The following is a 13,568-nucleotide window of genomic DNA, read 5'->3' as shown; positions in this document are numbered from 1 at the left end:
GCTACCGCGCGCTGGGTGCGCCGTCGCCATGGTAACCACGCAATCCTGGGGCCTCGGGAGCGGTGAGTCTGAGTCCGAAGGTCCAGGGTCTGGGTCCGCGGACGGAGGGGCGAGGGTCGGCGCACCGCGTGGGTGTTGAGGAGAACTGGCATCTCCCCGCCACTTTGTTCGGTGTGGCTAGAGGAGAGTGGGCGCCATCGCGGCGTCCTCAGGCTCCCTCAGAACCGAGGGCTGCGTCGCGGGTCGCGCCCCGAGGGCCGACCCTGTGCTTCAGGTGTCCCCTCCGGCCCACTCCCAGCTCTCCACTGAGGCTGCGTCTCTCCGCATCCTCGTCCTCCGACTTTCCCTTTGTTTAACCCTAGGAGCCCTTTGAGGCCTTCTCCTTGAGCTGGCACTTAAAATCCTCAAGGGACTACATTTTTTGAAGAAAAAATTCAGTTGGTTTAAAAGGCCCAAGAGATTTATCCCTCTACCACACTTCATACAGCCTTGTCTGCCTTCCTGGCCCTTTGTTTTTGCTTATCCCATTACCTTCTCCTTTTAAGACTCCTGCTTTTCAATACCAAGTGTCACCTCTTCTGGGAAGCCTTCCGGGTACCTCCCCACTCTGAGTCTTATTTAGAGGTCCAGTCTCTTTCCTTTCCAAGCACCCTTTGCTTATCACGTCCTTCATCCCACTGCATAATTGCTGATTTGCTTGTGTCTTTCCCACCAGACTCTGATGCTGTGAAGTAGAGACCTATGTGATTTTATATTAGGAGTGCGTTGTTGTTGTTTAGTTCCTAAGCGGCCGTCGGACTTTTTGAGACCCTATATACTATAGCCCACCAGATTCTTCCGTCCATGGGATTTCCAAAGGAAAGAATACTGGAGTGGGTTGTCATTTCCTTCTCCAGGGGATCTTCGTGACCCAGGGACGGAACCCACATCTCCTGCATTGGCAGGTGGATTCTTTACCACTGAGTCACCCAGGAAGCCCCATGAGGGCCTTAGCAACCTCTAAAGAATGCAACTTTTATAGTTAAAATTCACACTAATTTAGTACAGCAGAGCTATTCTCAATTCATTGTTGAGAATGAGTTCAGAAAAGTTGCATTGTTAATAAACCAGGACTAAAGCATGGGTCTTCTGACTCATAGTCTGTTCTGCCATTCTGCCTTCAGAGTTCCAGACCTCCTCTCTCCCTGGTCATGTTCTGTATGAACTGTTGGTTATATGTGGTGGGGTTGCAGTTTAGATTCATGTTAGAATTTTTCTGGGCCAAGAAAATATCTATCCATACAGTAACTGTTACAAATCTAGTAAGAATTAGAACTTAAAACAGAATTAAAAAAAGATTTATTAATTATTTTAACAATAGCATAAACCCACTGTGTAGTAAACATAAGTCACATATTTCTTATGGGAAAAACTATTATCTAAAACAAAAATATTAGTTTTTTCAATATCTAAAAAATTGTCTGAGGAGACTTTACAAATAGCTGAGGAAAGAAGAGAAGTGAAAGACAAAGGAGAAAGGGAAAGATATATCCAACTGAATGCAGAGTTCCTGAGAATAGCAAGGAGAGATAAGAAAGTCTTCCTAAGTGAGCAATGCAAAGAAATAGAGGAGAACAATAGAATGGGAAAGACTAGAAATCTCTTCAAGAAAATTAGCGATACCAAGGGAACATCTTATGCAAAGAAGGGTTCAGTAAAGGACAGAAGCGGTATGGACCTAACTGAAGCAGAAGATATTAAGAAGAGGTGGCAGGAATACACAGAAGAACTATCTGTGATCAAAAAAGATCTTCATGACACAGAGAACTACAATGGTGTGCTCACTCACCTAGAGCCAGACATCCTGGAGCGTGAAGTAAAAGCTAGTGGAGGTGATGGAATTCCAGCTGAGCTATTTCAGATCCTTAAAGATGATGGTGTGAAAGTGCTGTACTTGATATGCCAGCAAATTTGGAAAACTCAGCAGTGGCCACAGGACTGGAAGCGGTCAGTTTTCATTCCAATCCCTAAGAAAGACAGTGCCAAAGAATGTTCAAACTACCACACAGTTTTGCTCATTTCACACTGTTGTTGTTCAGTTGCCAAGTTGTATCTGACTCTTTGCAACCCCACAGACTGCAGCACGCCAGGCTTCCCTGTTCTTCACTATCTCCTGGAGTTGCTCAAACTCATGTGCATTGAGTTTATGTTGCCATTCAACCATTTCATCCTCTTTTGCCCCTTCTCCTCCTGCCTTCAGGCTTTCCCAGCTTCAGGGTCTTTTCCAGTGAGTCGGCTCTTTGCAACAGGTGGCCAAAGTGTTGGAGCTTCAGCTTCAGGATTAGTCTTTCTAATGAATATTCAGGATTGATTTCCTTTAGGATTAACTGATTTGATCTTGCTGTCTGAGGGACTCTCAAGAGTCTTTTCCAGTTCCACAGCATCAGTTCTTCAGCACTCAGCCTTCTTTATGGTACAACTCTCCGTACTTGACTCCTGGAAAAACCATGTCTTTGACTATATGGACCTTTGTCGGCAAAGTGACCTAATTTTTAAGGTCCTAATAATCTGGCTTCAGTGATCCAACTGTATTTATTACTTCTCCCCAACATGGACCGTTGTTTAAACAGATGAGTCTTTAACATTTTCTTTCAATCTTTTCCTAATGAATCTCACCCACATTGATGTTTTTTCTCCTGTTCTATTGAATTTACGGTTTGCAACACACATTCAGCATTTTAGTATGTATTCAGGCAGTCTGTTGGTGCATGATAAATTTTACTGATTGAATGAATGAAATATCTTATTTTATAACTATTTTGGACCACTAAGCATTTTCATTCCATTCATATTGTCAGTTGACTGATCAAACAAATAAATAAACAAATGCTGACTTGAGTATGTTTCTATTACTTTTTCTCTTTTTTGATTTCAGGTATTTTTGGAGTTAATGGAGTCAGAAGTACCCCCAGAGTCAGAGAGTTCAGAGAAATTAATATTTTCTTCACCACAAGAAGAAGAGGAAGAAGATGATAGTGAAGAAGAAAAAGAATCCAAAGAAGCAGAGGAAACTGTCACCATTAACCCCCTCTTACCACCTGCTCTCACAGGGGATGTAGAAGGTTTGCAGAAGATTTTTGAGGATCCTGAGAATTCTCACCATGAGCAGGCCACGCAGCTACTCTTGGAGGAAGACATCGTTGGGAGAAATTTGTTGTATGCAGCTTGCATGGCTGGGCAAAGTGATGTGATTAGAGCTTTGGCCAAACATGGTGTGAATCTGAATGAGAAAACCACCAGAGGTATTTTCTCTCATCACTATTACTTCTAACTACCTAAAGATACCATGTATTGTCTTTAAATTTGGGGAAATTTGATGTGTCTGCTTTACGTTTTGCATATGTTATGTGTGTGTGTATATATATATATATATATATGAATGTGTGTATATTCATGTTATTATAGCATAGTAATTTAGAATATAGAATTTGATATTTATTAACTGGTGTGACTTGGGCAAGTTACCTAATCATTTTGTGTCTCTGTTTCATCTACTAAATGGGGATGATTGTATTTTCTTTATAGGTTTTCCTTATAGATTATGAGGATTAAGTATGCTAATATAAAGTTGGCATATAGTAAATGCTCAATAATCTTATCACCTATTTCCTTGGAAGATTTATTCATTTTTGCAGTCATTATTCAATTAGCTCTTTAAGTCACTGTTTTTTTTCGGATTGGAACTATAAGACATGGTCATTGTAGAAAATGAAACAGTGGTCTTTAGCAAATAGCAAATATACATTTTCTTCATGCTTACGTGGAACACTTAAAAAAACTTGTCATGTGTTAGGCCATAAAGGAAGTGTCAACAATTATCAAATAAACTATAGCATGCAGTCTGTGGTCTCTGACCACACTAAAATAAAATTAGAAAATAGTGACAAAAAGATTACTGAAAATCCCTATAATTTTGGAAACAGGAACACACTTTCAGTTATCTGTTGGTGACAGAAAATGTAATAGGAATTATGAAATATTTAGGTGGCAACAGGATTGCTATGTCAGACCTTGTGAAATAAAACTAAAATTAAAATCTAGTTTAATGCATATATTAAGATAAAAAATATTGAAAATTAGAAAGTATTTAACTCAAGGAGTTAGAAAAATAACAACTGAAAATCCAAAGAAAGAAGAAGATAAATAATAGAGTAAAATAATGACCTTGAAAATAAAGAAACAATATTGAGAGGGAATTTCCTGTTAGTCCAATGGTTTGGAGTCTGCCTTCCACTGCAGGGTGCCATGTTTGATCTCTGGGGGACTGAGATTCCTGATCCGTAAGCTTCACAGTGCAGCCAGAACAAACAAGCAAACAAACAAACACAATAAAGAGAATCAACAAAACCAAAATCTGGTTTAGTGAAAAAAAGTTAAAAAAAATTTGATAATATTGATAATTTTTGATATGTGATATTATAAGAAGAAGAGAGTGTAAATAATATTTGGAATTTTAAAATGAAGCATTCACACAGGAAAAAGTAAGATTTAAAAAATTATTAGAAAATATCATAAACAACTTCATGAGAATACATTTGAAAACATGGATGAAATGGACAGTTTCTTCAATAAAATATATATTACCAAAATTGAGTCAAGAAAAAAAAAATAGAAACTTGATTAGATCAACGATTATTTTAAAAAATTGAATAAGTAATCAGAATCTGCCTGATTCTCCCACCCTTTCCAATTCCTAACTCAAATGTTTTAAAAGATATGGTTTACTGCACTTATAAGGAAGAAGTAATCTCTAGCTTATATAAAGTTTCCATAGAATATAAAGAGAGTTGGACAACTGCTTATTTTATGAGATAACTTTTATAGCAAAACTAGTTAGGGACAAGCATTAGAAAGGAAAATTATAGGCCATCATTTAATAACACAGATGCAAGCATCTTAAAATATTAACAAATTGAAACATTTATTGGACTAGCTTGGGTTTATCCCATTTATGCAAGGATTTGCTTTTTTTAAAAAGATTTATTTATCAATTTTGTCTGCATTGGGTCTTTGTTGCTGCTCGAGGGCTTGTGGAGAGCGGGGGGCTCTTCTCTCGTTGTGGTGCATGGGCTTCTCCATGCAGCAGTTCTCTTGTTTTAGAGCACAAGCTCTAGGTGTTCTGGCTTCAGTAGTTGTGGCTCCTGGTCCTGCTCTAGAGCGCAGGCTCAGAAGTTGTGGTGCATGGGCTTAGTTGCTCCGCGGCATGTGGGATCTTCCTGGAGTAGGGATCAAACCTGTGTCCCCTGCATTGGCAGGCAGATTCTCAATCACTGGGCCACCAGGGAAACCTCAAGGATGGCTTTAACATTAGAAAAAGTGTTAGTATAATTCATTACACTAAAAGATTATGTAAACAAAACCACCTGGTCATCTCAATAGATGTAGAAAAGTCTTTTGAAAGAAAATGTAGCATTCATTCATGATGAAAACTTTTGGGGAAATAGGAACAGAAGAAGCCTTTCTTAAGGCTGTGGAAAACTTGTAGCAAAATTTATCTAATATTGAATTTCAAGCTATTTAACTTGGGCAAGTTATATAACCTTTGCATGCTAGTTTCTTCATCCATAAAAATGGGACTAATAGTAATGTCTCAAAATCATACTATATAAAGGAAAATGAGAGCCCTAAATCAAATATCTGAAGTGTACCTCCAGCACTCCAGGGAGAGGGTGCTTTGACTAATTGATATGAGTATTGCCATCCTCTTGTTAGATATTTTCCAGTGTGTGAGGATAGGTGTACAGTCTTTTGAGTTTGATGATGTACTCTAAGATAATCCATATCTTCATTCTGATTTCATGCTTACCATGAAATCTTCTCGTTTAACAGAAGGTGAAGGTGCATCCTGCTTTTTTCTTGCTGCTTATAGTAAAATGCCAGAGGAGACAGAGAAATTGAGAGAATTGCTAAATTAAAAGGAACCAGGACTTAGATGATATATGATGATCTGGGAAATTGTAAGCTTGTTTGCCATTTCAGTGAAGATGGTTTTATAATGAAATGTATGCATGAACTGGTTAACCTAATTGTACAGTCAGCTTAGTGATTATTACTTCAATTCAGTTCAGTTGCTCAGTCGTGTCCGACTCTTTGCAACCCCATGGACTGCAGCACGCCAGGCCTCCCTGTCCATCACCAACTCCCGGAGTTTACCCAAACTCGTGTCCGTTGAGTCATTGATGCCATCCAACCATCTCATCCTCTGTTGTCCCCTTCTCCTCCTGCCTTCAATCTCTTCCAGCATCAGGGTCTTTTCAAATGAGTCAACTCTTCACATCAGGTGGCCAAAGTATTGGAGTTTCAGCTTCAACATCAGTTCTTTCAGTGAACACTCAGGACTGATCTCATTTAGGATGGACTGGTTGGATCTCCTTGTAGTTCGAGGGACTCTCAAGAGTCTTCTCCAACACCACAGTTCAAAAGCATCAATTTTCGGTGCTCAGCTTTTTTATAGTCCAACTCTCACATCCATCCATGACTACTGAAAAAACCATAGCCTTGACTAGACAGACCTTTGTCAGCAAAGTAATGTCTCTGCTTTCTAATATGCTGTCTAGGTTGGTCATAACTTTCCTTTCAAGGAGTAAGCATCTTTTAATTTCATGGCTGCAATCACCATCTGCAGTGATTTTGAAGCCTAAGAAAATAAAGTCAGCCAACTGTTTCCACTGTTTCCTCATCTATTTGCCATGGTGTGATGGGGCCAGATGCCATGATCTTAGTTTTCTGAATGTTGAGTTTTAAGCTAACTTTTTCACTCTCCTCTTTCACTTTCATCAAGAGGCTCTTTAGTTCTTCTTCACTTTCTGCCATAAGGGTGGTGTCGTCTGCAAATCTGAGGTTATTGATATTTCTCCTGGCATTCTTGATTCCAGCTTGTGCTTCATCCCTGCATGTCTCATGATGTACTCTGCATATAAATTAAATAAGTAGGGTGACAATATACAGCCTTGACATACTCCTTTTGCTATTTGGAACCAGTCTGTGGTTCCATGTCCAGTTCTGTTACTTAAATCATTATAAAATAGTGAATTATATTACAGTTTACCAGTAAATTTATTGTTTGGTTGGTATTGATTCAGTTCCCATGAGCTTGTTTACATGGGAGAACAGATCAGTGCAAAGATTTTTTTTTTTTTGGGTCAAAACATTTGAGTTCTACTTTCAGGAAATTTCAAGTATGTAGTACAATTATTAGCTACAGTCATTGTGTTATGTATTAGGTCCTGGGATCTTTTCCATCTTCTAACTGAAGTTTGTACCTTTTTTCCAGTCTCTCCCTATTTCCCCCACTCCTCAAGCCCCTGGTACCACTTTTCTACTCTGTTTCTATGGGTTTAATTTTTTATTTTAGATTTCTCCACATAAGTGATACCATGCGGTATTTGGCTTTTTCTCTCTGACTTATTTCACTTGGCATAATGCCCTTCAGGTTCATCCCTGTTGTTACAAAAATGATAGAATTTTCTTTTTTTAAGGATCAATAATTGTGTGTATATATGTGAACACTATTGATTTTTGCAACATAAGAAGCCATTGGCCTAAAATTAAGGGACTTTTGGGTGAAGAACTGTGGTAGATATCTCTTTAAGAAGATGTATGCCATTTATTTGTGGATGATTCCCAGAGATTACATTTATATTCAAGATTTCCTTTCCTTTTAAATATTGGAGAATTGGACAATTTTGATTCAAAGGAAGGATGATGAAACAGTTCTTACAGTCTCTTCTCTTTGATCTGAAGGAAGGAGGATGAAACAGTTCTTAGCGTCTGAGCTCTCTGTACTACTGACTTCTGGTCTGTTGGGAAGTGCCTTGTTTTCTGTTTGAGCCAAGGACATTTGTTTGCAATTTGTAGGTTATTGATGGAACCACCTTTGGTTCTGGTAAGGCTTTGGTTTCTCAACCTGGTCACACTCAAACAAGCATGATTGAAACTAAATACTGTTTTAAACTCTGCCTTTCCCTACAATCAGGTACTCTTTGTTAAAGGTGGAGGAATAGCCAGGTCTTGAGCTGGGAACTGGGAATAGAAAGATGAATGAATTCAGCAACCTTGATCAGGTTCACAGTTAGCAGAAAACAGATGTGTAAATAGATGATATATGATGAGACAAGGTACAGTAATAGCTCAGCGGAGAGATTAGTCAGCTTTACCTGAAAGTGTTGGACGTGGTCAAGGAAGGCTTTATAAAAGAGGCAATATGTTCAGTTTTTTTTTGGCTGCACCGTGTAGCCCTTGGGATCTTAATTCCCTGACCACAGATTGAACCCGTGTCCCCTGCAGTGGAAGTGTGGAGTCTTAACCACTGAACCACCAAGGAAGTCCAATATATGGAATCTTGAATAATGATCAAGAGTTTATCAGACAAACGAAGTTGAAGGATAAGGCATGGCAGGTGGCAGTAACTGCAGTATCAGATAGTAACTGCAATAGCAGATTTTAGTGTTAAAATATTTTTGCTATCCTGGTGTACTTATCTGCTATTTTAGGTGATGAAATGCTGGCCTTTAAAGGTATAATAGTTTTATTTGGTATTTTAAACAAATGAAATTAGAGTCATTTTTGGATTGAGAACAATTTCAATGATTTAATTGCTTAGTGTATATAAAAAGACAAACTGAAGATTACAAATGTAGATGGTCCATATTGTGGTATTGCAAATTCTATTGTAAGAATAATTCTTGAGTTCACAAGCCTCTCAAACAAGTAGAACGTGAATTGCACAGCTTCAAAATTGACAAGGAAACTGAAATGGACTCTCTCTCTCTTTGTATGTGGAGACTAAAAAAGACAAATATGAGTCATCAGTGTTTTCTTTGGAGAAAAAGATTACAACCTACTCTCAATAGAAAGATTGCAATTCTATTAAAAAAGCAAAAAACTGTTTAGATATATCTCTGTCTTTTAAAATTAGAGATGAGATAATTTGAAGGAAAGTGTTTGGTGTTGGTTTATACTACTTCCAACTAATGTTGAGTGAGAAAAACTTCAATAGCTGAAAAAATTTGCACAGAAATGTCCTGTTGAAACCATTGACCTACTTGAAAGATAATGTTTTATTTGTGCTTTTCATGATTATAGTTTTTTCATTTTAATAGTATTTGCTTTTTAATCTTTAATTTTTATTAGTTTTATCTGACAGTTTATATTGCTAATAGAATGATAATATATACTTAACATTTGTTTGACAGTTATGCTTTTATCTGATATTTTATGTTTATATATTTTTGTATTTAAGATGTATTAGTCTTGGACTTCCTTGGTAGCTCAGTGGATAAGAATTCGCCTTGCAATGCAGGGGACATGGTTCGATTCCTGGTCTGGGAAGATTCCACATGCCATGGAGTAGCTAAGCCTGTGGGCCACAACTACTGAGCCTGAACTCTAGAGCCTACAAGCCACAACTGCTGAAACCTGTGCACCTAAAGCCTGTGCTCTGCAACAAGAGAAGCCCCTGCAATGAGAAGCCTGCACATAGCAAGAGTATTCCCTGCGCACTGCAGCTAGAGAAAGCTCATGCGAAGCCACAAAGACCCAAGGCATTCAAGAATAAAAATAAATTTTAAAAAGTTGAAGAACAAAAAATGGGTATTAGTTTCACTAATTTAAAAAATGAATTCTGAACTCAGTTTTACAAATACTGGTATTAATGCTAAGTAAAGATAAAATTTATACTTAAAAAAAATTTTCTCAGGCAGAGACAACCGGCATATGCAAAATCATATGAAACAATATGATTTGGAGAATTCAAAGAGTCTGGTACTGCTGGTAGGCAGGTTGTGAAAAATATTCTAGGTAAGTGAGTATTTTGCTCCATGGCCTGTTACTTGTTTGTGACTATCATCATCTCAGGTTTGGGATTTTGACCTTATCAATGACCTTCGTCAATTTAAGCAACCTTGAGAAAAGTTCTTATCCTCGCTGTGCTTTTTTTTTTTCTTATCTATAAATGAGAACAATACTACTTTGTACATCATAGGATTGTAGAGAAGATTAAATGAGTTGATACTTGTGGAGAGCACAGAACAGTGCCTGTATAGAGGAGAAGATTGCTTTTCCTCTTGTCTGATCTTTTGCCTTAATGTGAACTGCATGCTCAGTTGACTCTCTATTTAGTAACCAGTAGTCTTCCATGTAGAGATTATTTTTCTCTTGGAACCAATTCTGATTTTTCAGTATTCCATTTATGGTCCCTTTCTTCCTGCTGAGATTTCTAACATTTAACCATCTGTATCTCACTTCTGGGTTCAATTATTCATTGCCAATATTATGGGAGAACTTTAGGAAAATCCACCCTCTTGTCTGGATGCTTTTGAAATCATCTTATTTAAATGTTCTTCTCCTGGAAAGGCTATGGAATTAATGTAGTACAAAGATCTGTGTGTTTCCTTCTAGAAAATATACCATCTCCCTCAAGGGGAAAAGAAACAAACCACCCTTTCTCCCAAAGGGGAAATGAAGATTTCAAATTCCTTGGCAAAAGCCTCTCTCTGTTTAGAAATCATGTTTTCTTATTTTTAAACTATTTATATTAAAAAATAGGAAAAATTTTAGGTGTTACCACTGGCCTTTTTTTTTTTTTTTTTTTTTGCTATTGGCCTAAAACATTGTATTTAGTAGTAATTTCAGCCCTGAGAAAAGCAATGTAAGGACGGAGAATATCTCATTTGAAATGGCCTCCTGCTCATGCTATGGTGGTGTCTTATGGGGACACTATAGATAGTGTCCCCTTCCCCAGCAAATCATGGGCTGTGGGCCATTTGGCTGAAGAAATACATCTTCGGGAAGGTGATATCTGGATATTTCTTGGCTCCCAGTTTTGTGGGGTAGTTGCCTCAGTAAATCTAAGAAATAGCTTTCTAATTTGATAGCTCACAATTTCAGTTTTAATTCAAATGATCAATTTCCAAATCAAAGGCATACACAGGTGTAGTAATTTGTATGGTTGTGTTAACAATAATGGAGTAATTAGAGGTTGATGAAAATTTCTTAGACTAAAGTCATAAATCTAACTGTGTTCCAGTAGATGACTGTTAGGGAGATTGCCGTCTTCCTCAGAAGATGTCGAAGAGCTCAGATTGCCTATGTTGATTCCTTGTGTTCATCATTTACTGGCTATGTGCCTTGGGCAAGTTTAACTTCTCTGGACCTCTGTTTCCTTGTCTGTAAAATGAAGATTATAATAGTTGTGACCTCATAGGGTTTTTTTTTTTTAACCAACTAAATGAACTTACTATATGTAAAGCACTTAGGATAATAGCTGTGAAAGTCACTCAGTCATGTCCGACTCTTTGTGACCCCATGGACTGTAACCTGCCAAGCTCCTCTGTCCATGGGATTCTCCAGTCAAGAATACTGGAGTGGGTTGCTATTGCCTTCTCCAGGGGTCTTCTTGATCCAGGTATCGAACCCAGGTCTCCTGCATTACAGGCAGATTCCCTACTATTTGAGCCACCAGGGAAGCCAGAGGATAATACTTGGCTTGTAGTAATTGTTCAATACCTGATTATCATTATTATCTTCTACTCTGTAGAAGAGCCCGAAACAATGTAGTCTTTTTGACCTGACCATCCTCATTCTATTTGTTAGGTTACACACTCTTACACTGTGCTGCAGCCTGGGGTCGATTGGAGACTTTGAAAGCACTTGTGGAACTGGATGTTGATATAGAAGCTCTGAACTTCCGGGACGAGAGAGCTCGAGATGTTGCTGCTCGATATTCCCAGACTGAGTGTGTTGAGTTCCTGGACTGGGCAGGTGAGGACGCTTACAAGGTAGTAGTAGCAAACTGACTCACTGCTGGGTTTCCCTCCCGTAAGTACGAGTTACAGGCTGTGTCGTTAACAAAGCCAAGAGGTGATTAACATTTTCACCTTCTATTAGGATTTTTATTTGTAGACATAACCATAGTCACCATTGGTGATAATATATCAAATCTGCCTCTTTTTTTTGCTATTGGCCTAAAACATTGCATTTAGTAGAAACTATATTCTTACCACCTTCTAACAATTTCTCCAATAATCTTCTATAAGAATGTATGTATAATATAAATACATGGTTCAAGGCCATTTTCTGAGAGACCTCAGCAGAGTGGACCATTCCTTAAATGTTTAAAAGAATGGCATACTTGAGGAATATGTTTGATTCCCCAGGTAGAAACAGTTGTAATAATTTAAAATGGTTTGCTATGCAAAATTAATGCATGATGTTAGAAGTCTGAATAGCAGGTTTCATTATGGCATGAGGGAGGGTACTTCTGGGGCATAATACTCTTTTTTTCTTGATTTGGTGACTGTTAACATGGTGTGCTCATTTGTGAAAATTCATTGAGCTGTATCCTTGTAAATTTTGCACTTTTCTGTATGTGTTTTGTGCTTTAATCAAAGGTCAAAAACTATGTACTATTTTGAGTTTTACTGTTTTTCTTACAGTATTTCTTTAACCTGTAGAATAGAGCTGAGAGATTTCAGGAAGATATACCTGTGTAATTATGTATGTGACAAACATTGGTTATAAAACTAGTACCAAGGACATTCATGGCATTCATTTTGTGTCGTTCTCTGCATTTGTGTTTCTAGGATTACAAGCATAGCATTATTGTGGTACATAGGTTGTTCCTGCCCTCTGGACATTTGTTATCTGAGGGGTGATAAATTATAGATGCATCCTACAATTAACAATATCAGAAAGACTATAATTAAGAGTTAAAATTGGCAGAGCAGGTGGGTCATGCTGTGGGGTAGTCAGAGAACATGAAGTCAGAGTATGTTGGAGTTGAGAGGGGCCTTGAAGAAATGGTGGGATTTGTATACACAGACTAAGGAGAAAGGGTGTGAGCGAAACCTTATGACTGGAAGTGACGTGTTGGGGAAACAGTGATGAGATTGCCTTACTGGAAGAGCAAGTCAATATAATTTACATAAGCAAGCTACAACACAGGCAGGTTAATAAAAGAAAAGTAAGTACATGGGCTCTTGAATCAAATTGCTTGAGTTGAAATACTGGTGTCTCTCCTTGAAACCTATGTGACCTTGGGCAAGATACTTAAATTCTTTATATTTCAGTCTTAATTTCCAGAAAAGGGGGCTCATAATAGTCCTTATCTCTTGGGGGAGTTGTGAGATTGAGATGAGATGCAGAAACCATGTCTCAGCACAGTGCCTGTTGGGTGATTACACTTGAAGTGTGATGCTGCTATTGTTCCAGTCAGATTATACCTCCAAATGTCAGGCTAAGGTGTTTACATTTCATTTTTGTAGCCATGGGGAGCCATTGGAAGATTTTATGTAGAAGAGGAAGAGGATTAAAGTGATCTTTAGGAAGATTCATATGGCAGCCTTAAGGAGTTGTTTATCAGTAAAATAAAAAGGGAACTGGGAGGATTAATAGAAGTAAGGAAATTGAGGGAAGGTAGCATATTTGGGAAGAAAAAGATGAGTTATACTTTGTAGATTATTTGGTATTTAATTGTCCACTTGCACTAAATATTTTTGAGGGGCCATATTTCTGTCAGTTACCTTCAATTT

The 13,568-nt window shown here is 38.0% G+C and overlaps 1 protein-coding gene across 2 annotated transcripts in view; it reads left to right on the top strand.

The window, feature by feature from the left end:
- The first annotated feature begins 20 nt into the window (after positions 1-20).
- The window catches only part of ANKRD45 (ankyrin repeat domain 45), a 45,548-nt gene continuing 32,000 nt past the window's right edge, over positions 21-13,568 (top strand). For both annotated transcript variants that reach the window (XM_065936910.1, XM_065936909.1), the window contains exons 1-3: positions 21-62; positions 2,915-3,281; positions 11,632-11,799. In XM_065936910.1, coding sequence (XP_065792982.1) covers positions 2,930-3,281; positions 11,632-11,799 — 520 coding nt within the window. In that variant the 5' untranslated portion in view covers positions 21-62; positions 2,915-2,929. The remainder of the gene's footprint in view (positions 63-2,914; positions 3,282-11,631; positions 11,800-13,568) is intronic.

Source organism: Muntiacus reevesi, chromosome 5, assembly GCF_963930625.1.
Source record: "Muntiacus reevesi chromosome 5, mMunRee1.1, whole genome shotgun sequence".
Lineage (NCBI taxonomy): Eukaryota > Metazoa > Chordata > Mammalia > Artiodactyla > Cervidae > Muntiacus > Muntiacus reevesi.
Note: the sequence above shows the minus strand (reverse complement) of the source record. Positions and strands in the feature narration are given on the sequence as shown.